General features: G+C 37.5%; 1 protein-coding gene across 1 annotated transcript; it reads left to right on the top strand.

Annotated features, from left to right (window-relative positions):
• Positions 1–25,253, top strand: LOC140143338 (uncharacterized). The gene is made up of 7 exons (XM_072165194.1): positions 1–108; positions 625–780; positions 1,803–2,108; positions 4,992–5,122; positions 7,327–7,502; positions 24,083–24,223; positions 25,162–25,253. Exons 1-7 carry the CDS (start codon positions 1–3, stop codon positions 25,251–25,253), a joined length of 1,110 nt encoding a protein of 369 aa, XP_072021295.1.
• Positions 25,254–27,663: the final 2,410 nt, after the last annotated feature.

Genomic DNA, 27,663 nt, shown 5'->3' with positions numbered 1-27,663 from the left:
ATGGAAAACACCCCTATCGAGCGATGGTACTTACCGGGTATTCCTGAAGAATTCGAAGTCTGTATAAAGCGGGACGATTTGACCGGATGTGTTCTTTCTGGAAATAAGGTTAGTTTAATGGAATTGATATTCACAGGCTGAATCATCAACTGTATGACGGGGCCACAACACGTACAAAATAATTGTTCTTTAAATATATTTTTAAAACCGGGACATAAAGATGTTTAATGTGGTTTCTATATATAGGTGATTATTCAACCCAGAATGTATTTCCCCGCCGTAAACACTCAAATGAACCGCTAAACGGCTCCATGTAATTGTGCTCATTTTACTTAAAACAATTTGGTCCTATCACCTTGGCCAGGGGTGGGTAGGCAGTCCAACTTCAAGCGTACGGAGATGTGTGAGATAATTGATATTATGGGCATGGAACTTCATACCGTTTTTTCTCATTTCTTCACAAAATGCAAACAAATGCATAACTCTCAAATGTAAAATCGGAATCAACTGAAATTTTGTGAATAAGCTTTTTTTCATGGATATCAACTGATAAATGTCATAAAAAGAGGATGCTAGGATCACAAAAGACTCCTTTAAGTTTAAACCGTTTATAATTATGTACAGGTCAGAGGTTTGGAATTCATCTTCGCAGAAGCAATACAACAAGGCTGCACAACACTTTGTAGCGCTGGATCGACTCAATCAAATATGGTGCGGACACTGGCGTCAATGGCTAGTTCTTTAGGAATGCCAGCTCATTTTGTTATATTTGCTGACAAGGTAAAGAAAAAACACGTTGTGACATTATATTAATTACACAGGTGTAAGAGATGCCTTAACGGCACACGTTGTGTCGGTTCATTTAGTTTTATTTTGCACTTTGTTCATCTCAAGACAGCCATTCGATGAAACCAAAGGCTTTATACTTTAGGCCCTTTACAATTGATTCTTAGTTTCCTGTTTCCCGTCCGCGTCCAAAGTAGAGAATTGCAATATATTTTATTATTTTATTTATATTTTGGATTTTCTCTTATAAAATAACTTGTAAAGACTCCCATTTGCTATTTTCTGACTTTGATCATATCAACTGTAATAATGAATAAACAAAGAACATAACTGTACTATTACTTATGTATTAAATCAAACATAGTTGTAAACTAATTAAATGCATGCTCAAAACGGGTTGATATAGGTTGCGACCACTTGTTTTAAAATAAAGAAAATAATAGATAATTAATAACTAATAATTAAAAGTCGCCTCATCCCTTGTTTTCAACCACGAAACAGGAAACTAAGAATCAATTATTGTGAAGGACCTTACGTAATTAAAACGCCCAGTCATGTATATTTCATATTTAAATAATCCAAGCCACCTAATTTCAGAAACTGGATGTTCATTGTACAATCTTATTATTAATATTGATTGGTAATATTTTCCAATATTTCAGGTTTCATGTGCCACTGTCAGTACTTTTCAAGCCGGGGGGAGGGGGCACAGTACAAATGCTCATACGGTGACGTGCCTTGTACCTCAATTGGTATCAGGACGTTTCACCCCACACCAGTACATACCACTACCAGTTCGCCCCAATTCACGTACATACCACTACCAGTTCGCCCCAATTCACGTACATACCACTACCAGTTCGCCCCAATTCACGTACATACCACTACCAGTTCGCCCCAATTCACGTACATACCACTACTAGTATAGGCAAGGTAACATTAGTGTTTTTCAAGCTTCAACTTTTACTCACCTCCATGTTATGACGCCAGACTTTGATTCTCGTTTGAAAACATAGCTGAATCCGTATATATCAGCCAGTTTGTCCCTACCACGCTTCGATGATGATTGGATTGTCATAAACTCGGGCCCCGTTAGCGACGTGTCCATATCCTCTGTCACCACTATAGAATCCTCTTCAATGGAAGCAGGTATCTGGTATGATACTAAGTCGATAGATGCCACACTTGGTTGGATTGGCGATGACGGGGGAGTTGGCGATGATGGGGGAGTTGGCGATGACGGGGGAGTTGGCGATAACGGTGGCATTGGACCGGGAGGAGGGAGACTGTCGGATGCGTTGAGGGATGACACATTAATCCTTGTACTTTCTGCGTCAGGATGTCCAGCCTGAAAAGAATCGAGCGCGGAAATGGAAAATGTTACTTTTGCGCGCATAAATCCGAATTTGAGTTTCCTTTCTCGGTATTTGACGGCCTACTACTCCTATTTTCGCACATTTGACTCACAACTCCCTCTCCGGAGCGTAAACTTTTAAGCATGTGATTGCCGAAAGAGTTGACACTCGGCATGTGCCCGGGCATGTGTAGACTACCCCGTAGTCCACTTGCCCATTGTGCATACTCTGGATATTGTATTTAAGCTTAAAACTCTGATTTAATTAATGTGTGCACAATTGATAGATTTTCACATCTGATCAGTCACCCTACTCCCTCTGTTTGTTAGCTTCCCAAATTTCGGGGTTCGCTATCAATAAACTGGTAGATTCCAAAATCAGAATTGTTCAGTATTAAAGTGAGCCGTTATAATTATGCAAGATAATGTTGCATTCAATTACTTTTATTGTCACTAATCGTCTGATATTTTTAACTCTTTATGACCATTTTACTATTGAATACTTTAATTTTAATAAACATCAGTATAATTTTGAGTTCAACGAAATGGGTTCATCATGACTAATAATAACATATTTTTAATAAAATTCGACTATGGCATAGTCTAGGGCATGTGGCATTTCATGGTCTTAAAGACCGGGTTTTTCGCACGACCGCAAATAAGCGATTCCTCTAAATTAATTTTCTGAAATAAAGACAAAATCAGTTTCATCCAAAGTTGTTAAAATAACAAATGACATGATGACACGGACAGCAATGGTAGGCTATTTGTAATTTCGCCAATTTAAACAACACTTACCTATTTTTGGTAACAGTAAAGGACCACTTCGTAAAACTTCCAAATCTGGGTGTTTGATATACCTAAACATGTTTTTTAAAAACAAATAGGCCTACACATTAACTTTCAAAAAGACATAGGCTTATTAAAGTGCTGTGCTGTTGATATTGGGCTGTGACCGCTCGCCGTTTCAAAATAAAGAAAATAATAAGTAATTAATAATTCAAAGTTACCTCCTGATTATAAATTTATAGTGAAGGGTCTAAACGACATCAAGGGAAAGGAAGACATTGAAAGAGAAGAGAAAACTATATAGAAAGAAATGAAAATAAAGACGGAAAGGAATAAAAGTGAAAATAAAATAGAAATACTACGTGTAATATTCCAAAAAGGTCATCATAAAAAGAAAGAAAAAAAAACGGGGGGGGAATATGAAAATGAAAAAGAGAAGGTAGCAAAATAGAAAAGACATAGCGAGATTTATGCCATTCCCCCAAAATATATTGATATAGAGGGCGGTATTGGTATTTACATTATTTGGACATGAATTTCGACATAAACAAAATGAGCCGTCCGGTGTACCAACAATTACAAATAGGCCTAATTGTCGTCATAAATCAGCTATAAAAGGTCAATATCCTAAATGAATTGAGTAGTAAATAAAATAAAGGATAATACTTGGATGTGCCAGAAAATGGTCCGCTTTTTGTAACTCAGACTGGAAAATCCCCGGCGGAAAATCAGGTCAAACTTACGGCTTATCAGTTAGTTGTGGAAATGGTTGTTGAATTCTGCAAACATGCGGCACAAAATTAGATTTTCGTGGTAAAAAATAGCGTAAAAGCACTAAAAAGAGAGATTCACGGCGAGAAATTGAGTGTTTTAATAAGCCTACAATGATCCCCCTGACGGAATTTTTATGATTGGTCGTACTGTGTTGGCATTGATCGCGTGCACAGCTATGCGCACGCTACGGCAACGTTTACACGGTGAGTCAATTGGGGCGAACTGGTAGTGGTATGTACGTGTATTGGGGCGAACTGGTAGTGGTATGTAACGTGTATTGGGTGAACTTTTTTGGGGCGAATAGATTTCGGGGTGAGACGTCTCGCATTCATATCAATGACCCTTTATTAAGTACTGTTTTCAAGCACTGCCATTGTTTTGGAAGTAAATTTATATAGTACAACCCTAATTATTGAAAGGTGCGGGTGCAGGGTGTGATCAGTGTTGGTATTTCATATGTTATAACTGACGGAAAGTATCAATTCATGCATGTTTTCAACACAATCACAAACGAAGATATCAATCCCACGGGATTCAAGTTGAGTTTAGTTCAATACACTCGCACAAGGTTTCGTAAGTTATGTGAATGTTTTCATCCGCTTGAAAGAAATTATTTTATTTGGAGTGGGCCTTTAACAAATTCCAGACTAGGTTAGTTAATCCACATTAAGATAAATGACTGTTGACATGATATTTCGTAAATGCGGATAAACTGCCAATATGATGGTTCTTTTTTTTTTAACATACTGGTATCTCATTCAATATTAATGTTGTGACGGACAAGTTTAAATTGATCAGAAACTTCAGGTTCACTCGTGATTACATACCAACAGTCTTCTTCTTCTTCTTCTTCTTCTTCTTCCTTATTAGTGCCTCCCTCATATGAATCTGTATTATCGCACTGCGTACAGACAAGCTGTACTTATTTTTACTCTGGAACCTAGAGTAGATGAGTGTATTTTTGAAGTACAGTCAACAGTGCCGGGATGATCCCCTGCTCTTTTCGAATAGCCTGTGACGTTCTTTAAGGTGCACACTGTATTAATGACAAACATACATGTACACGGGACCGACGGCTTAAAGTGCCCTCCGAAGCACTAAGCAAGTAGAGTGAAGTGCCTTGCTCGAGGACGCAAAGAGCCAGCCGAGCTCAGGCGCACCTGTGATTCGAACCCTTGATCCTTGGATTCACAGTCCAACGCACCCCTCATGATTGCAATAGTTTTTGACAGAAGCAAATTGTTGCTATGAGAGACACTAAATATATCTTAAATCCGATCTACTCCAGGATAATAAAGAAGGCAATAATCTCCTGCAACGTATGACTGGGGCTCATCGATATATGATACCAAATGTGGATGGATTAGAATTCGATCAAGAAGTCTGGCCCAAAGTGCAACAGCTGGCGGAGAAGATCAGGTAAATATTATATACAATCCCTTTCAAAAACATTATAGCACCCAGTTTAAAAGTTGACACCGCTGGTTTCTTGTACTTTTAACATGATATGTTATATTATTATTATTATTATTATTATTATTATTATTATTATTATTATTATTATTATTAGTATTATTAGTATTATTAGTATTATTATTAGTATTATTATTATTATTATTATTATTATTATTATTATTATTATTATTATTATTAAGCACGGTGGCCCAATGGTTAGGGCGCGAACTTCATAATCGAAAGGTTGCGGGTTCGAGCCCCACCACGGCCAGTGTGTTGCGTCCTTGAGCAAGATAGCTTAATTCCCAATTGCTTCACTCCATCCAGGTGTAAAATGGGGAGCTACTGGGGGTTATCACAATCTAAGTCGCTGAGAGTACCTGCGCATCAGTTGCGGACTTGGTGAAGCGGAAATGATTCTGATATATCCTAATGGCAGCGGAATAATTGTTGAAGTGTGCTGATAATTAGGTCATACCTAGCTGAAGCGCACGTTATATCAAACAACATTTATTTATAAATTTTTTATTTTTTAAAATTATTATTATTATTATTATTATTATTGTTATTATTATTATTATTATTATTATTATTATTATTATTATTATTATTATCAGGAAGGAAACCGGTGAACTTGTTTACACATTTAATTTTGGCAGCCCCAGTTCGCATATCTTTGGATATTTGAAAGTGTTCGATGAGTTACTGAGCCAGGTAAAAGAAAGCCTTTTGAACTTTGCAGTATGTATTATGTATTATTTATTATTATTTATTATTATTTATTATTATTTATTATTATTTATTATTATTATTATTTATTATTATTATTATTATTATTATTATTATTATTATTATTATTATTATTATTATTATTATTATTATTATTATTATTATTATTATTATTATTATTATTATTATTCAGGACGTTGATAGCTTCACCGATATCGTAGTGAGTTGTACTACAGTACCGACCACATTCGGACTGGCAGTTGGTAATCACCTCAATGATTGTAACATAAAGTACGTTTTACGCATTTCACATTTCAGCGTGAGTCTCCTTATCGGGGTGGGGGGGGGGCACCGACCATGAGGGGGGGGGGCATCGGGCCTGATCGATGGGGGCTTGCCCCTTTTTATGACGATATGCCACTGGGTGCAAAAAGATTGAGACTCAAAAACCTAACGTACGGATCATTTCAACTCACATAAAATGTGCAAGGGGATATACAACAAACCAACCCAAAAATCAAAACACATTCCCCACAAACAATAACGCCGGCGCAGATTACGTGGTGTTGTAGTGAAGGTGTTTGTCAATCTCTCTAAACTGCATATCTTGTACTTTTTTGTTTGTTTTGTTAATTAACATTTAATTTAAATCTGATCAATCAGACATACCGACGCTGCGACTTAAACTTTCAGGCCTCAGCTGGGTTGTGATGCAAATAACATTATGTACAGTTACCAGATGGCAATCGACGAGGAATATCCTTTATGATTGAGTCCCAGCCGCAAAAAGGTCTTGCCTGGACTCCTCCACCGCTGTTCAGGAACGGTTTCTCAGCCCTCACCCAGATCGCCTCTTTCACACCTCGCCAAACCTGTCATCGATGAAACCGCCCAACCTCTCCATAATCGCATTTTACAGCACTGGAGAGCTAGCTCAAGTGGAAACGACTCGGTGGCTTTCTGATATTTTGAAAGCCAGTGGATACCCTGTTTGCACTATTAAAGGAAATCCGAATTTTGGACTGCGAGCATCGTTGGTTTGAGCGAAGTACGAAAGAGGCAATCTGGGTGAGGGTGGCGGAACAGCGGTGGAGTACGACCAAAAACTTTCTCACGGCTTGGACATTCCTCGTCGATTTGTGGTGGATTCCGGGCAAAACCTTCGAACGACTGGGACAGAATGATAAAGGACATTCCTCGTCAATTCCTGGTTAGTCATGCGATTCCATAGTTTAGCTCGCTAAACCAAATTGGATGGTTTTGAACTGGATGGTATTTTATCAACCCTCTGCCTTTTAAGGTTCTTTATCAACCCTCTGTTTATGTGAACTCTTAGTATGAGAAATGGTTGCCTTCTGAGTGGTTGACAATAACCATGATATTTTTAAGTGCTGTAGTTGAACATTATAACACCATCATTCTTTCCATGCCATTTTTAGGATTCATTCGATGATAACAGGAGAATCAAAAGCATATGCCGTCAAGGAAATGAACAAGATGTTAAGATATGTTGGTCTCCAGGAAGCTGATGGTAGTGGATCTTCGGCTGAAGACTATTGTCATATGACTGAAAATCTAGGCGATGGTTACGGAAAAACAACTCAGGAGGAAATAGGTGACTAGATTATACCAAATTAAAATATCCCATAATCAAAAACCAAAATGCCGGTATCAATATCCAAAGATATATATTCGCGAATGCAGTTTGAAATTATAGGTAGTAATAATTTGACATCCTATTTTGAATTGTACCCATAGAGGCCTAGACTACCCCGTAGTCCACTTGCCCATTGTGCATACTCTGGATATTGTATTTAAGCTTAAAACTCTGATTTAATTAATGTGTGCACAATTGATATATTTTCACATCTGATCAGTCACCCTACTCCCTCTGTTTGTTAGCTTCCCAAGTTGACTACTGACATTGCCTTGCGGTTAAGATTTTTAACACGGGACTCTATGGAGAGTTAGGCCAATTTCTGGCCTAACTAAAATTGTCCATGATGTAATGCATCTTTAAATGGATCTGCCTTGTGATTGGTCGCCCATACCTCGCTATGGTTTAAATCGTCTGGGCCCGCGCCATTACCATTAACTACACCGTAAACAACTGTCTGTGGTATTTGCGGCGCTTTTGTGTTGACGCGAAAGTTAATCTCTCATCAAACATCTAGCGCGTCCATGCTTAGTACTTGTGGTTAATGGACTGATAAACAAGTATGCTTGACAGTGTGTATTTAGAGAGCAAAGTCCAGGGGGTAAAGTTCTGCTTACAATTCAAAGTTCATAGTCGAAGTTTCGGAGATTCCAAAATCAGAATTGTTCAGTATTAAAGTGAGCCGTTATAATTATGCAAGATAATGTTGCATTCAATTACTTTTATTGTCACTAATCGTCTGATATTTTAAACTCTTTATGACCATTTTACTATTGAATATTTTAATTTTAATAAACATCAGTATAATTTTGAGTTCAACGAAATGGGTTCATCATGACTAATAATAACATATTTTTAATAAAATTCGACTATGGCATAGTCTAATAGAGGCCCTGCATGTGACGTAGTTGGACGCAATCATGGCCCCATGTTAAACTCTGTTCAATTGAAGCATGCTAATATTTCTAAGATACACCCCAATTTATTCCATAGAAAAGTATAAAACGTGCATAAGGTTAAACCCAACAGCTTATTGAATAGCTATATTATTTCCGGGGATGGGATTCCGAATCATTTGTTTGAAGTAATTGATAAAAAACATGCATGGTATCTATAGGCAGTAGCACAATTAAGTTTAAACAGAGATGATTTTCATTTTGGACTTTACTAAGTCCAGATTAATTTTAAACTTGAAATTAAATTCACTTTGTGTAACAAGTATGATTTTGAATGTCCAATTTATTATCCATTCCAAAAGGAGCACCCCCTTCCAAGGCTATATGATTAGGATTTGGACTAAGGTTAGGAATTGATATAGGATTAGGGTTTGCCTGTTAAGGGTATGTTAGGGTTAAGGTTGGGATTAGGGTTAGGTTAGGGTTAGGATTAGGATTAGGGTTAGGATTAGGGTTAGGATTAGAATTACGGTTAGTGTTATGGCCCATGTTTAGGGTTTAGGGTTATAGGGTACCGTATGTAGGAGGGGTCTGCAATTACCTTGGATAAAATACAGTTGTTTGTGTGGGTGGGTGTACATCTGTACAGGTACATGTATGGCTATGTGAATATAGGCCTGTGATTCATATGAAGAATGTGCATGGTCTTTTTATAGTACAAGGACAAATTGGCCAATGCCAGAGGCTATATGCATACCAATGTGTGTACATCTACAAATGAGAAATTTTTGGTGGTTTGCTTTTCATTGCAAATTGCAGTCATTTTAAATTATCGCAGTTTTTTTAATTGCAACTTCCTACACACAAAATGGCGTTTAATTTACTCGCAACATTACGCGTCTGGTAAAGCCGTGAAATTGTGCCTATTTAGAGGATATCTCATCATTTGTATAATGTACATCATCACTATACTTGTCCATGTTATCAAAGATATGGCTATATGCAGCTGTGAATTTCAGCCCCCCCTTATGGCCAGGGTACCACGGGGATGGGTGGCTGGGACTTATACCAGGGCTAAATTTCAAAAATGTTAAAACTCCCGGCCAAGTCCCGGACCGACGGGAAACAACACATGGCCGGCCCTACAGGGACAAATTTTGTGTCAATGCCCGTCTGTTATAATAAACTGCCCGGCTATTTTTTCCGGGTACTCTGCAGTGCAGCCAGGGGTTGGAGTGGGTCAGGGACTCAGGGTTTCAATTGACAAGTGCATTATCAACAGTCTTCATTTTCACGTGCATGAAATCTATAAGCTTAACTACTGAACATACGGGCCTATATGCACCCCCCACAATCATAATTACTCACATCACTAGTATCACAGGGTCAGGCTTTCAATTGACAAGTGCATTATCAACAGCCTTGCATTTTCACGTGCATGAAATCTATAAGCTTAAATACTGAATATACAGGCCTATGTACCCCCCCCCTCAGCACACACACACAATCATAATTACTCACATCACTAGTATCACAGGGTCAGGCTTTCAATTGACAAGTGCATTATCAACAGCCTTGCATTTTCACGTGCATGAAATCTATAAGCTTAAATACTGAATATACAGGCCTATGTACCCCCCTCAGCACACACACACAATCATAATTACTCATATCACTAGTATCACAGGGTCAGGCTTTCAATTGACAAGTGCATTATCAACAGCCTTGCATTTTCACGTGCATGAAATCTATAAGCTTAAATACTGAATATACAGGCCTATGTACCCCCCCTCAGCACACACACACAATCATAATTACTCACATCACTAGTATCACAGGGTCAGGGTTTCTATTGACAAGTGCATTATCAACAGCATTGCATTTTCACGTGCATGAAATCTATAAGCTTAACATACAGGTCTATACCCCCCACAAACACACAATCATAATTACTCACATCACTAGTATCACAGACATTCAAATTCCATCAGGAAATCTATTCGGCTTTCACAGTACACTGATTTTCAAGTTCAAACGATAGCTCTTCAAAGGTGCTGAATTCGACCATCGTGCAAATCGCCAGATATCGTATGAGGAAATTTACATAAGGGCGCACATCACTGAAAATGATGCCAGTTTTTCTCTATAAAATGCTAATTAAAATCATTTAAACAATTTTTGATATCTGCCATCTGTGATACACTTGTAGGATTTAATATTACTAATCATTACCAATCCAAATTTAGCCAAAATTATGCAAATTTTAATGCTTACTTTTAGAATCTATGTTTTTTTCTTAGAATAAAAATAAATTAAGATTTGTTCCAAGTCTACCATGTTACAATACTGATAATTCAATTAAAAAAAACTTTTTAGACTGCAACAAGTCTGTCCTAAAACATTGTATTTATTTGGATAATGAATTGAAATTCAAAATCATATTTGCTACACAAAGTAAAATTATTTGAAGTTTGAAATATATAGTGGACAAAATAAAGTCCAATTTGAAAGAATTTAATGTTCTAAGGTGTATGGCTCAAGGCTTGGATAGCAGTTATCCATGTTTGACCAATGCATGCATGGATAGCCCTAGTGAAATGGACATTGGATAGCTCTTATCCATAGTGCTGAGTGACCAGCATGGATAATTGCTATCCATTTTGCCTCTCAGTTTACATGTGTTTGGCCCAAGGCTTGGATAGCAGTTATCCATGCATACAAGTGAAATGGGAAAATAATGGATAGCTCTTATCCATCCCAGTGCTGACCAGCATGGATAATTGCTATCCATTTTGCTTGTCAGATTACATATTACAACAGAGATGATTTTCATTTTGGACTTTACTAAGTCCAGATTAATTTTAAACTTGAAATTAAATTCACTTTGTGTAACAAGTATGATTTTGAATGTCCAATTTATTATCCATTCCAAAAGGAGCACCCCCCTTCCAAGGCTATATGATTAGGATTTGGACTAAGGTTAGGAATTGATATAGGATTAGGGTTTGCCTGTTAAGGGTATGTTAGGGTTAAGGTTGGGATTAGGGTTAGGTTAGGGTTAGGATTAGGATCAGGGTTAGGATTAGGGTTAGGATTAGAATTACGGTTAGTGTTATGGCCCATGTTTAGGGTTTAGGGTTATAGGGTACCGTATGTAGGAGGGTCTGCAATTACCTTGGATAAAATACAGTTGTTTGTGTGGGTGGGTGTACATCTGTACAGGTACATGTATGGCTATGTGAATATAGGCCTGTGATTCATATGAAGAATGTGCATGGTCTTTTTATAGTACAAGGACAAATTGGCCAATGCCAGAGGCTATATGCATACCAATGTGTGTACATCTACAAATGAGAAATTTTTGGTGGTTTGCTTTTCATTGCAAATTGCAGTCATTTTAAATTATCGCAGTTTTTTTAATTGTAACTTCCTACACACAAAATGGCGTTTAATTTACTCGCAACATTACGCGTCTGGTAAAGCCGTGAAATTGTGCCTATTTAGAGGATATCTCATCATTTGTATAATGTACATCATCACTATACTTGTCCATGTTATCAAAGATATGGCTATATGCAGCTGTGAATTTCAGCCCCCCCCCTTATGGCCAGGGTACCACGGGGATGGGTGGCTGGGACTTATACCAGGGCTAAATTTCAAAAATGTCAAAACTCCCGGCCAAGTCCCGGACCGACGGGAAACAACACATGGCCGGCCCTACAGGGACAAATTTTGTGTCAATGCCCGTCTGTTATAATAAACTGCCCGGCTATTTTTTCCGGGTACTCTGCAGTGCAGCCAGGGGTTGGAGTGGGTCAGGGACTCAGGGTTTCAATTGACAAGTGCATTATCAACAGTCTTCATTTTCACGTGCATGAAATCTATAAGCTTAACTACTGAACATACGGGCCTATATGCACCCCCACAATCATAATTACTCACATCACTAGTATCACAGGGTCAGGCTTTCAATTGACAAGTGCATTATCAACAGCCTTGCATTTTCACGTGCATGAAATCTATAAGCTTAAATACTGAATATACAGGCCTATGTACCCCCCCTCAGCACACACACACAATCATAATTACTCACATCACTAGTATCACAGGGTCAGGCTTTCAATTGACAAGTGCATTATCAACAGCCTTGCATTTTCACGTGCATGAAATCTATAAGCTTAAATACTGAATATACAGGCCTATGTACCCCCCCCCTCAGCACACACACACAATCATAATTACTCATATCACTAGTATCACAGGGTCAGGCTTTCAATTGACAAGTGCATTATCAACAGCCTTGCATTTTCACGTGCATGAAATCTATAAGCTTAAATACTGAATATACAGGCCTATGTACCCCCCCTCAGCACACACACACAATCATAATTACTCACATCACTAGTATCACAGGGTCAGGGTTTCTATTGACAAGTGCATTATCAACAGCATTGCATTTTCACGTGCATGAAATCTATAAGCTTAACATACAGGTCTATACCCCCCCACAAACACACAATCATAATTACTCACATCACTAGTATCACAGACATTCAAATTCCATCAGGAAATCTATTCGGCTTTCACAGTACACTGATTTTCAAGTTCAAACGATAGCTCTTCAAAGGTGCTGAATTCGACCATCGTGCAAATCGCCAGATATCGTATGAGGAAATTTACATAAGGGCGCACATCACTGAAAATGATGCCAGTTTTTCTCTATAAAAATGCTAATTAAAATCATTTAAACAATTTTTGATATCTGCCATCTGTGATACACTTGTAGGATTTAATATTACTAATCATTACCAATCCAAATTTAGCCAAAATTATGCAAATTTTAATGCTTACTTTTAGAATCTATGTTTTTTCTTAGAATAAAAATAAATTAAGATTTGTTCCAAGTCTACCATGTTACAATACTGATAATTCAATTAAAAAAAACTTTTTAGACTGCAACAAGTCTGTCCTAAAACATTTTATTTATTTGGATAATGAATTTGAAATTCAAAATCATATTTGCTACACAAAGTAAAATTATTTGAAGTTTGAAATATATAGTGGACAAAATAAAGTCCAATTTGAAAGAATTTAATGTTCTAAGGTGTATGGCTCAAGGCTTGGATAGCAGTTATCCATGTTTGACCAATGCATGCATGGATAGCCCTAGTGAAATGGACATTGGATAGCTCTTATCCATAGTGCTGAGTGACCAGCATGGATAATTGCTATCCATTTTGCCTCTCAGTTTACATGTGTTTGGCCCAAGGCTTGGATAGCAGTTATCCATGCATACAAGTGAAATGGGAAAATAATGGATAGCTCTTATCCATCCCAGTGCTGACCAGCATGGATAATTGCTATCCATTTTGCTTGTCAGATTACATATTACAACAGAGATGATTTTCATTTTGGACTTTACTAAGTCCAGATTAATTTTAAACTTGAAATTAAATTCACTTTGTGTAACAAGTATGATTTTGAATGTCCAATTTATTATCCATTCCAAAAGGAGCACCCCCCTTCCAAGGCTATATGATTAGGATTTGGACTAAGGTTAGGAATTGATATAGGATTAGGGTTTGCCTGTTAAGGGTATGTTAGGGTTAAGGTTGGGATTAGGGTTAGGTTAGGGTTAGGATTAGGATTAGGGTTAGGATTAGGGTTAGGATTAGAATTACGGTTAGTGTTATGGCCCATGTTTAGGGTTTAGGGTTATAGGGTACCGTATGTAGGAGGGGGCCGCAATTACCTTGGATAAAATACAGTTGTTTGTGTGGGTGGGTGTACATCTGTACAGGTACATGTATGGCTATGTGAATATAGGCCTGTGATTCATATGAAGAATGTGCATGGTCTTTTTATAGTACAAGGACAAATTGGCCAATGCCAGAGGCTATATGCATACCAATGTGTGTACATCTACAAATGAGAAATTTTTGGTGGTTTGCTTTTCATTGCAAATTGCAGTCATTTTAAATTATCGCAGTTTTTTTAATTGCAACTTCCTACACACAAAATGGCGTTTAATTTACTCGCAACATTACGCGTCTGGTAAAGCCGTGAAATTGTGCCTATTTAGAGGATATCTCATCATTTGTATAATGTACATCATCACTATACTTGTCCATGTTATCAAAGATATGGCTATATGCAGCTGTGAATTTCCAGCCCCCCCCCTTATGGCCAGGGTACCACGGGGATGGGTGGCTGGGACTTATACCAGGGCTAAATTTCAAAAATGTTAAAACTCCCGGCCAAGTCCCGGACCGACGGGAAACAACACATGGCCGGCCCTACAGGGACAAATTTTGTGTCAATGCCCGTCTGTTATAATAAACTGCCCGGCTATTTTTTCCGGGTACTCTGCAGTGCAGCCAGGGGTTGGAGTGGGTCAGGGACTCAGGGTTTCAATTGACAAGTGCATTATCAACAGTCTTCATTTTCACGTGCATGAAATCTATAAGCTTAACTACTGAACATACGGGCCTATATGCACCCCCCCACAATCATAATTACTCACATCACTAGTATCACAGGGTCAGGCTTTCAATTGACAAGTGCATTATCAACAGCCTTGCATTTTCACGTGCATGAAATCTATAAGCTTAAATACTGAATATACAGGCCTATGTACCCCCCTCAGCACACACACACAATCATAATTACTCACATCACTAGTATCACAGGGTCAGGCTTTCAATTGACAAGTGCATTATCAACAGCCTTGCATTTTCACGTGCATGAAATCTATAAGCTTAAATACTGAATATACAGGCCTATGTACCCCCCCTCAGCACACACACACAATCATAATTACTCACATCACTAGTATCACAGGGTCAGGCTTTCAATTGACAAGTGCATTATCAACAGCCTTGCATTTTCACGTGCATGAAATCTATAAGCTTAAATACTGAATATACAGGCCTATGTACCCCCCCCTCAGCACACACACACAATCATAATTACTCACATCACTAGTATCACAGGGTCAGGGTTTCTATTGACAAGTGCAATATCAACAGCATTGCATTTTCACGTGCATGAAATCTATAAGCTTAACATACAGGTCTATACCCCCCCCCACAAACACACAATCATAATTACTCACATCACTAGTATCACAGACATTCAAATTCCATCAGGAAATCTATTCGGCTTTCACAGTACACTGATTTTCAAGTTCAAACGATAGCTCTTCAAAGGTGCTGAATTCGACCATCGTGCAAATCGCCAGATATCGTATGAGGAAATTTACATAAGGGCGCACATCACTGAAAATGATGCCAGTTTTTCTCTATAAAAATGCTAATTAAAATCATTTAAACAATTTTTGATATCTGCCATCTGTGATACACTTGTAGGATTTAATATTACTAATCATTACCAATCCAAATTTAGCCAAAATTATGCAAATTTTAATGCTTACTTTTAGAATCTATGTTTTTTCTTAGAATAAAATAAATTAAGATTTGTTCCAAGTCTACCATGTTACAATACTGATAATTCAATTAAAAAAACTTTTTAGACTGCAACAAGTCTGTCCTAAAACATTGTATTTATTTGGATAATGAATTGGAAATTCAAAATCATATTTGCTACACAAAGTAAAATTATTTGAAGTTTGAAATATATAGTGGACAAAATAAAGTCCAATTTGAAAGAATTTAATGTTCTAAGGTGTATGGCTCAAGGCTTGGATAGCAGTTATCCATGTTTGACCAATGCATGCATGGATAGCCCTAGTGAAATGGACATTGGATAGCTCTTATCAATAGTGCTGAGTGACCAGCATGGATAATTGCTATCCATTTTGCCTCTCAGTTTACATGTGTTTGGCCCAAGGCTTGGATAGCAGTTATCCATGCATACAAGTGAAATGGGAAAATAATGGATAGCTCTTATCCATCCCAGTGCTGACCAGCATGGATAATTGCTATCCATTTTGCTTGTCAGATTACATATTAGTAAGGTGTATGGCTCAAGGCTTGGATAGCAGTTATCCATGTTTGACCAATGCATGCATGGATAGCCCTAGTGAAATGGACATTGGATAGCTCTTATCCATAGTGCTGAGTGACCAGCATGGATAATTGCTATCCATTTTGCCTCTCAGTTTACATGTGTTTGGCCCAAGGCTTGGATAGCAGTTATCCATGCATACAAGTGAAATGGGAAAATAATGGATAGCTCTTATCCATCCCAGTGCTGACCAGCATGGATAATTGCTATCCATTTTGCTTGTCAGATTACATATTACAACAGAGATGATTTTCATTTTGGACTTTACTAAGTCCAGATTAATTTTAAACTTGAAATTAAATTCACTTTGTGTAACAAGTATGATTTTGAATGTCCAATTTATTATCCATTCCAAAAGGAGCACCCCCTTCCAAGGCTATATGATTAGGATTTGGACTAAGGTTAGGAATTGATATAGGATTAGGGTTTGCCTGTTAAGGGTATGTTAGGGTTAAGGTTGGGATTAGGGTTAGGTTAGGGTTAGGATTAGGATTAGGGTTAGGATTAGGGTTAGGATTAGAATTACGGTTAGTGTTATGGCCCATGTTTAGGGTTTAGGGTTATAGGGTACCGTATGTAGGAGCGGTCTGCAATTACCTTAGATAAAATTCAGTTGTTTTTGTGGGTGGGTGTACATCTGTACAGGTACATGTATGGCTATGTGAATATAGGCCTGTGATTCATATGAAGAATGTGCATGGTCTTTTTATAGTACAAGGACAAATTGGCCAATGCCAGAGGCTATATGCATACCAATGTGTGTACATCTACAAATGAGAAATTTTTGGTGGTTTGCTTTTCATTGCAAATTGCAGTCATTTTAAATTATCGCAGTTTTTTAATTGCAACTTCCTACACACAAAATGGCGTTTAATTTACTCGCAACATTACGCGTCTGGTAAAGCCGTGAAATTGTGCCTATTTAGAGGATATCTCATCATTTGTATAATGTACATCATCACTATACTTGTCCATGTTATCAAAGATATGGCTATATGCAGCTGTGAATTTCCAGCCCCCTCCTTGTGGCCAGGGTACCACGGGGATGGGTGGCTGGGACTTATACCAGGGCTAAATTTCAAAAATGTTAAAACTCCCGGCCAAGTCCCGGACCGACGGGAAACAACACATGGCCGGCCCTACAGGGACAAATTTTGTGTCAATGCCCGTCTGTTATAATAAACTGCCCGGCTATTTTTTCCGGGTACTCTGCAGTGCAGCCAGGGGTTGGAGTGGGTCAGGGACTCAGGGTTTCAATTGACAAGTGCATTATCAACAGTCTTCATTTTCACGTGCATGAAATCTATAAGCTTAACTACTGAACATACGGGCCTATATGCACCCCCCCACAATCATAATTACTCACATCACTAGTATCACAGGGTCAGGCTTTCAATTGACAAGTGCATTATCAACAGCCTTGCATTTTCACGTGCATGAAATCTATAAGCTTAAATACTGAATATACAGGCCTATGTACCCCCCTCAGCACACACACACAACAATCATAATTACTCACATCACTAGTATCACAGGGTCAGGCTTTCAATTGACAAGTGCATTATCAACAGCCTTGCATTTTCACGTGCATGAAATCTATAAGCTTAAATACTGAATATCCAGGCCTATGTACCCCCCTCAGCACACACACACAATCATAATTACTCACATCACTAGTATCACAGGGTCAGGCTTTCAATTGACAAGTGCATTATCAACAGCCTTGCATTTTCACGTGCATGAAATCTATAAGCTTAAATACTGAATATACAGGCCTATGTACCCCCCCTCAGCACACACACACAATCATAATTACTCACATCACTAGTATCACAGGGTCAGGCTTTCAATTGACAAGTGCATTATCAACAGCCTTGCATTTTCACGTGCATGAAATCTATAAGCTTAAATACTGAATATACAGGCCTATGTACCCCCCCAGCACACACACACAATCATAATTACTCACATCACTAGTATCACAGGGTCAGGGTTTCTATTGACAAGTGCATTATCAACAGCATTGCATTTTCACGTGCATGAAATCTATAAGCTTAACATACAGGTCTATACCCCCCCACAAACACACAATCATAATTACTCACATCACTAGTATCACAGACATTCAAATTCCATCAGGAAATCTATTCGGCTTTCACAGTACACTGATTTTCAAGTTCAAACGATAGCTCTTCAAAGGTGCTGAATTCGACCATCGTGCAAATCGCCAGATATCGTATGAGGAAATTTACATAAGGGCGCACATCACTGAAAATGATGCCAGTTTTTCTCTATAAAATGCTAATTAAAATCATTTAAACAATTTTTTATTTCTTCCATCTGTGATACACTTGTAGGATTTAATATTACTAATCATTACCAATCCAAATTTAGCCAAAATTATGCAAATTTTAATGCTTACTTTTAGAATCTATGTTTTTTCTTAGAATAAAATAAATTAAGATTTGTTCCAAGTCTACCATGGGACAAATTTTGTGTCAATGCCCGTCTGTTATAATAAACTGCCCGGCTATTTTTTCCGGGTACTCTGCAGTGCAGCCAGGGGTTGGAGTGGGTCAGGGACTCAGGGTTTCAATTGACAAGTGCATTATCAACAGTCTTCATTTTCACGTATCACAGGGTCAGGCTTTCAATTGACAAGTGCATTATCAACAGCCTTGCATTTTCACGTGCATGAAATCTATAAGCTTAAATACTGAATATACAGGCCTATGTACCCCCCCCTCAGCACACACACACAATCATAATTACTCACATCACTAGTATCACAGGGTCAGGCTTTCAATTGACAAGTGCATTATCAACAGCCTTGCATTTTCACGTGCATGAAATCTATAAGCTTAAATACTGAATATACAGGCCTATGCCCCCCCCCCCTCAGCACACACACACAATCATAATTACTCATATCACTAGTATCACAGGGTCAGGCTTTCAATTGACAAGTGCATTATCAACAGCCTTGCATTTTCACGTGCATGAAATCTATAAGCTTAAATACTGAATATACAGGCCTATGTACCCCCCCCTCAGCACACACACACAATCATAATTACTCACATCACTAGTATCACAGGGTCAGGGTTTCTATTGACAAGTGCATTATCAACAGCATTGCATTTTCACGTGCATGAAATCTATAAGCTTAACATACAGGTCTATACCCCCCCACAAACACACAATCATAATTACTCACATCACTAGTATCACAGACATTCAAATTCCATCAGGAAATCTATTCGGCTTTCACAGTACACTGATTTTCAAGTTCAAACGATAGCTCTTCAAAGGTGCTGAATTCGACCATCGTGCAAATCGCCAGATATCGTATGAGGAAATTTACATAAGGGCGCACATCACTGAAAATGATGCCAGTTTTCTCTATAAAAATGCTAATTAAAATCATTTAAACAATTTTTCATATCTGCCATCTGTGATACACTTGTAGGATTTAATATTACTAATCATTACCAATCCAAATTTAGCCAAAATTATGCAAATTTTAATGCTTACTTTTAGAATCTATGTTTTTTTCTTAGAATAAAAATAAATTAAGATTTGTTCCAAGTCTACCATGGGACAAATTTTGTGTCAATGCCCGTCTGTTATAATAAACTGCCCGGCTATTTTTTCCGGGTACTCTGCAGTGCAGCCAGGGGTTGGAGTGGGTCAGGGACTCAGGGTTTCAATTGACAAGTGCATTATCAACAGTCTTCATTTTCACGTATCACAGGGTCAGGCTTTCAATTGACAAGTGCATTATCAACAGCCTTGCATTTTCACGTGCATGAAATCTATAAGCTTAAATACTGAATATACAGGCCTATGTACCCCCCCCCCTCAGCACACACACACAATCATAATTACTCACATCACTAGTATCACAGGGTCAGGGTTTCTATTGACAAGTGCATTATCAACAGCATTGCATTTTCACGTGCATGAAATCTATAAGCTTAACATACAGGTCTATACCCCCCCACAAACACACAATCATAATTACTTACATCACTAGTATCACAGACATTCAAATTCCATCAGGAAATCTATTCGGCTTTCACAGTACACTGATTTTCAAGTTCAAACGATAGCTCTTCAAAGGTGCTGAATTCGACCATCGTGCAAATCGCCAGATATCGTATGAGGAAATTTACATAAGGGCGCACATCACTGAAAATGATGCCAGTTTTTCTCTATAAAAATGCTAATTAAAATCATTTAAACAATTTTTGATATCTGCCATCTGTGATACACTTGTAGGATTTAATATTACTAATCATTACCAATCCAAATTTAGCCAAAATTATGCAAATTTTAATGCTTACTTTTAGAATCTATGTTTTTTTCTTAGAATAAAAATAAATTAAGATTTGTTCCAAGTCTACCATGGGACAAATTTTGTGTCAATGCCCGTCTGTTATAATAAACTGCCCGGCTATTTTTTCCGGGTACTCTGCAGTGCAGCCAGGGGTTGGAGTGGGTCAGGGACTCAGGGTTTCAATTGACAAGTGCATTATCAACAGTCTTCATTTTCACGTATCACAGGGTCAGGCTTTCAATTGACAAGTGCATTATCAACAGCCTTGCATTTTCACGTGCATGAAATCTATAAGCTTAAATACTGAATATACAGGCCTATGTACCCCCCCCCTCAGCACACACACACAATCATAATTACTCACATCACTAGTATCACAGGGTCAGGGTTTCTATTGACAAGTGCATTATCAACAGCATTGCATTTTCACGTGCATGAAATCTATAAGCTTAACATACAGGTCTATACCCCCCCCCCCCACAAACACACAATCATAATTACTCACATCACTAGTATCACAGACATTCAAATTCCATCAGGAAATCTATTCGGCTTTCACAGTACACTGATTTTCAAGTTCAAACGATAGCTCTTCAAAGGTGCTGAATTCGACCATCGTGCAAATCGCCAGATATCGTATGAGGAAATTTACATAAGGGCGCACATCACTGAAAATGATGCCAGTTTTTCTCTATAAAAATGCTAATTAAAATCATTTAAACAATTTTTGATATCTGCCATCTGTGATACACTTGTAGGATTTAATATTACTAATCATTACCAATCCAAATTTAGCCAAAATTATGCAAATTTTAATGCTTACTTTTAGAATCTATGTTTTTTTCTTAGAATAAAAATAAATTAAGATTTGTTCCAAGTCTACCATGGGACAAATTTTGTGTCAATGCCCGTCTGTTATAATAAACTGCCCGGCTATTTTTTCCGGGTACTCTGCAGTGCAGCCAGGGGTTGGAGTGGGTCAGGGACTCAGGGTTTCAATTGACAAGTGCATTATCAACAGTCTTCATTTTCACGTATCACAGGGTCAGGCTTTCAATTGACAAGTGCATTATCAACAGCCTTGCATTTTCACGTGCATGAAATCTATAAGCTTAAATACTGAATATACAGGCCTATGCCCCCCCCTCAGCACACACACACAATCATAATTACTCACATCACTAGTATCACAGGGTCAGGCTTTCAATTGACAAGTGCATTATCAACAGCCTTGCATTTTCACGTGCATGAAATCTATAAGCTTAAATACTGAATATACAGGCCTATGTACCCCCCCCCTCAGCACACACACACAATCATAATTACTCACATCACTAGTATCACAGGGTCAGGCTTTCAATTGACAAGTGCATTATCAACAGCCTTGCATTTTCACGTGCATGAAATCTATAAGCTTAAATACTGAATATACAGGCCTATGTACCCCCCCCCTCAGCACACACACACAATCATAATTACTCACATCACTAGTATCACAGGGTCAGGGTTTCTATTGACAAGTGCATTATCAACAGCATTGCATTTTCACGTGCATGAAATCTATAAGCTTAACATACAGGTCTATACCCCCCCACAAACACACAATCATAATTACTCACATCACTAGTATCACAGACATTCAAATTCCATCAGGAAATCTATTCGGCTTTCACAGTACACTGATTTTCAAGTTCAAACGATAGCTCTTCAAAGGTGCTGAATTCGACCATCGTGCAAATCGCCAGATATCGTATGAGGAAATTTACATAAGGGCGCACATCACTGAAAATGATGCCAGTTTTTCTCTATAAAAATGCTAATTAAAATCATTTAAACAATTTTTGATATCTGCCATCTGTGATACACTTGTAGGATTTAATATTACTAATCATTACCAATCCAAATTTAGCCAAAATTATGCAAATTTTAATGCTTACTTTTATCTATGTTTTTTTCTTAGAATAAAAATAAATTAAGATTTGTTCCAAGTCTACCATGTTACAATACTGATAATTCAATTAAAAAAACTTTTTAGACTGCAACAAGTCTGTCCTAAAACATTGTATTTATTTGGATAATGAATTGGAAATTCAAAATCATATTTGCTACACAAAGTAAAATTATTTGAAGTTTGAAATATATAGTGGACAAAATAAAGTCCAATTTGAAAGAATTTAATGTTTTTATTTAAGAAATGTAATCAAAACTCGACTGTCGGTTGACCGGCGGTTACCGCCTGTTGAATCGCCCCATTGTTTAGAACAATAGAAATTGGCTCCAACCGCCTGGAACCGGTGGTCGAGTTTTGATTTTATCTCTTACAATCGTTCAAATTCATTTAATGAATTACAACCAACATCACAATTACATAGTTATACATAAACACGCAATTATCACAGTAGCAGCGCGTCTCCCATTAAGCAAATGACGTATCAAATACTACATACCACTTTAAATTACAGTTTCTAATAGGTTCCAGGTGCGCTAGAGGTTGATGATATATTTTATGTTTTATAGGTCACCTATCTTTCATTCTTAATGCACTCAGAACGCTGATGACAATACTCATAATTATGCCCAGTATTTTCATAAGATGTTGAGTAGACTGGTGCACGGTGAAATCAACATAATTGTTTAAAAATTAAAAAAAATTTTTGGCCGAATTAAATACAACAATATTTAACTATTGAAACAAATTCATCAGGATTGTTCATAGTTCTTTAAGATCCAAGCAATCTGGTACAAATTCAGAAATATTTCAATTCCTATTCGGAATCTTTAACACTTTATTGTGGTGTTTCTATATAGATGTTTGATGAAACGGTAAAACTGTTTGGTCTCGATGATGTTTCCAAACTCGATCGTAGATCTTGTCTTGTTTGTATAAGCCCCCTTGGTGGGAAGAGAGACAGACCATAGACCAAAAATCAAACAAAATAACGACTGATGTGTAATGTGCACATGTTGCTCAATATGCATGTTATAAAAAATGGTGCAAAAGACAGCTGAAATCACTGAAACCAATTCTTTTTGCCTTATATACAGCATGTACAGGGGCGCAGCAAGATCATGGGGCCCGTGGACAATGAACAGTACGGGGCACTTATAACACGGCTTTTACATATCCTTCATCCCACCTTGATTTCATTTTCGCTTTTGCTCAGGGCCCCTGAACCCTCGGGATCATGCACTTCGTCCACGCTGTCCAGCCGCTTGCTACATATACGCCCATGCTTTACATGTATATAAAATCGGACTTTTTTCAATCATTTTTATAGAATTTCTGAAGAAAGTGGCAACAAAAACTGGTATCATTCTAGGATCAACCTACTCAGGAAAGGCAGCCTATCATATGGTGAAAGAACTAAATGAACAGCCGGACAAATTTAGAGGAAAGAAGATACTGTTTATTCATACTGGTGCGTCTAAGTAATCATAATAGTTCTGTATGACATAAATGTGTTCAACAAAATAGTTAACATACTTTAATATTTCGTCACCATGCATATCCGTGACACTCTTGTGTTTTCGCCACCTGTGAGTAAGTAAGCTTATGGAATAAAACATTATGCAGTGCAGAGCAGGAGCAAGGTACGGGGTCTGTCTCATAATCAGGGGTTGCGGGTTCGAACCCCGGTAATGGTGCTGTCGTGATATGCCCTTGACAAACCTCTCTTCAATCATGTGTAAAAGGGAGCACGGTGACCTAGCGGTATGAGCACTTCGTACTCACCAATTGGAGGACTGCGGGCTCAAACCCCGCGGCGGTGGTGTTATCGTGTTTTGCCCTTAAAAGCTCATAACCCCTACAACAACATTATTCACGGAGGAAAATGGCACTTAGGGACGCACCATTAGATATTATCGGGGAGTATAGGGAGTTTTTGGGGAAAAAAAAGATTTCTTCACTGATAGGTAAAAAAAAAGCCTCACTGATGAGTTTAAAAAAATTGCCTCACTTAAAGGTATACATTAAAATTGGAAAAGACATCTTCGCTGCCGAAGGTGGCGAAAAAAATAAATTTGCTTCCAAAGGCAGCGAAAAAAGAAAAACATCCCTAGCCCCCCCGATAATATCTAATGGTGCATCCCTTAGCCACTTTGAAAGAGAGAAGGAAATTCCGGCATGTTAAACATAGGCATGACGTCACGGTGATGAATGACGACATTGACAAGCTGGTCACGTTAGTCACGGGCTTAACCGGAGACACTTTAATGGTTTTAATGCAGTTTAGTTAGACTCTAATTTTTAAGATCTTTAACATTGATTTTGCAGCCACACATCCAACACAGCCAACATTAATGATATCCCATTTGCTAATATTCAACACATTTTGAATATCTTTTCCGTGTACAGGTGGTGTGTTTGAGCTATTTGACGGTAGAATGCAGAATGCCTTTGACAAAGATGATAATGTAAAACAATGGAAAGACACAATAGATAATTAATCACATCACATGACCAAGGATAAGACTCTCCAGCTGCTGTTGTATTACCCGGGGGGAGGGCTCTTACATTACGTGATGGACACCAAAAACATACCCTAAACAAGTATTTTGCCATTTTTTTTAACACAAAGAAAGTACAAAATTCATGCTCAGGTTCTTGTTTAATATAAGTAATTTGATATTTCTTAATGTTTTACACTACGATTTGTTCTGATAGAAGCCAAACATAGCCTATTTCACCCTGTTTTATTTTGCCATTAAACTTTGGTTTACTAAGCAAGTATACCCTTTTTCCTGGACTTTTTGCGTTTTTGACACCCTAAACAGGTACAGCGCTGTACTTGCCCAATGCTGAAAAGCAACCCTTTTTACTGGTTTTTTAAACGAGCATGGTGTCCACCTTGAAATACAAGTGCCCCCGGGTTTGTATTATCATTGTTATTTTACATAATAACACTCAAAATAAAGCTACGCTTTACGAAGCTGTAGGGGTGGGAAGGGTGGTGAATTGCCCACCAGGGATAATGTAGAGGAAATTTTGTAGGAACAAAGGAAAAAAGACAGGAAAGGGAGGGAGGAGAGAACTGAAAGGAGGGAAAAGAAAGATAGAAAATTGAAAGAAAGAACCAAAGAGAAAGAAGACCGGAAGAAAACCCAGAGAAAGGAAACGCGGACGAATAAAAAAGAAACGGAACTGGATAAAAACAACAGGGGAGCTTAAGGGATCTGGAATGAGCGTTTTGAGCGTTTCGACAGTATTTGTTGTGGTACATGAGAGCACATCAGACATATCGAATTGCATTCTGAATACGAGGCATGTCTTTCTGATATCAAATAATTTTCATTTTTTTAAATTCACGATATAATACAAATTTTATCACAAATTATTAAAATGTGATATTTTTCACATTATTTTTTTGATATATAACAGTCAAAAGTAAATTTTATAAATCTAATGATATATTCTTAAAGTGTATGTAGCTGGGAGGAAAAGCCGATGATCAATTGAAAAAATTTTGTGTTTTGGGGAAAAAATCCATATCTTCAATACGAAAGGTCAACATTTTCAATTGATCGTCGGCTTTTCATCCCACCTACATACACTTTAAGTATAAATCATCAGATTTATAAAGTTTACTTCGAGTACTGTTAAATATCAAAATATCAATTTTTGCCATAAAATGTGTATTACATTGGGAATTTCAAAAAATCAAAATTATTTGATATCAGAAGGACATTCTTCGTATTCAGAATGCAATTCGATATGTCTGATGTGCTCTAATGTCCCACAATAAATACTGTCCAGACGTTCATACCCCATCCCTTAAAAAAAAGTGATGGGGAGGGAAAAGTACAAAATGAACGACAGATAAAACAGAAAAATAGCAATTTAGTGTGGGAAGCAAAATGCGAACAAGATGAAAGAGGAGACCAAGACAGCAACGGGAAGATCAAGGTAGAAAAGGAAAAGGAAAATAGAAAAGTGAAATCAATAGGGATAAAATGAGAGAGGAAAGGGGAAAGAAGTTAAGAAGATAATATGTTATCATTTTAGTATTATTATTATTATTATTATTATTATTATTATTATTATTATTATTATTATTATTATTATTATTATTATTATTATTATTATTATTTTATAGATCTTATTTTGCCTGGAGAACACAACTCAGTGGTCAACACTGTTTTCCAGTTTGGCCCAGGGGTAAAACAAAATACATTTAAATACATAAGTAATACATTACAAAAGAATTACATAACATGGATTTAAATAAAACACATCTGTGCTGACAATGCGACAGTATCCGCAGACTACAATGACAGCTCGCAGACAAAGTCTGCAAATCAGCTGACCAACATCCTGTAATATTAAATAATTAAAAAACTAGATCAGCTAGAATAAACAAAATTTAAAAAGAGATATAATTGAAGACCTGAGCGCAAGAAGACCATAAGTCCACTTGGCCCCTCAACATGTATACACTAAAGTTGCGAATAGTTTCGTATAGTTTGGTAATGTTTTATACATGTTCAGGGGCCAAAACAAATCTTTCACAACCTTTCATGATGTTTTCACACTGGAACATGTATTAAACATTATAAAACCCTAAGAAACTATACTTAACTTTAGTGTATACATGTTTAGGGGCCAAGTGGACTTACGGTCTTCTTGCGCTCAGGTCTTCAATATAGATAAAACATCCTTCAATGTTATTGAACTTTAAGTGATCACAATAAACTTGTCATTTGCACATTGATTTGAAATGGCAAGGGTACTTTTACAATGGCTGGTAATAACTTAAAAGATACCACGTCTCTGGAGATGAATTTTCTCTTTGCAGACACACTCTTATTAGGTGGGATGACCAGGTTACCCTGATGGCAGTGACTAGAGGCAACTGTGTGA

This window comes from Amphiura filiformis, unplaced genomic scaffold, assembly GCF_039555335.1.
Source record: "Amphiura filiformis unplaced genomic scaffold, Afil_fr2py scaffold_21, whole genome shotgun sequence".
NCBI lineage: Eukaryota > Metazoa > Echinodermata > Ophiuroidea > Amphilepidida > Amphiuridae > Amphiura > Amphiura filiformis.
Note: the sequence above shows the minus strand (reverse complement) of the source record. Positions and strands in the feature narration are given on the sequence as shown.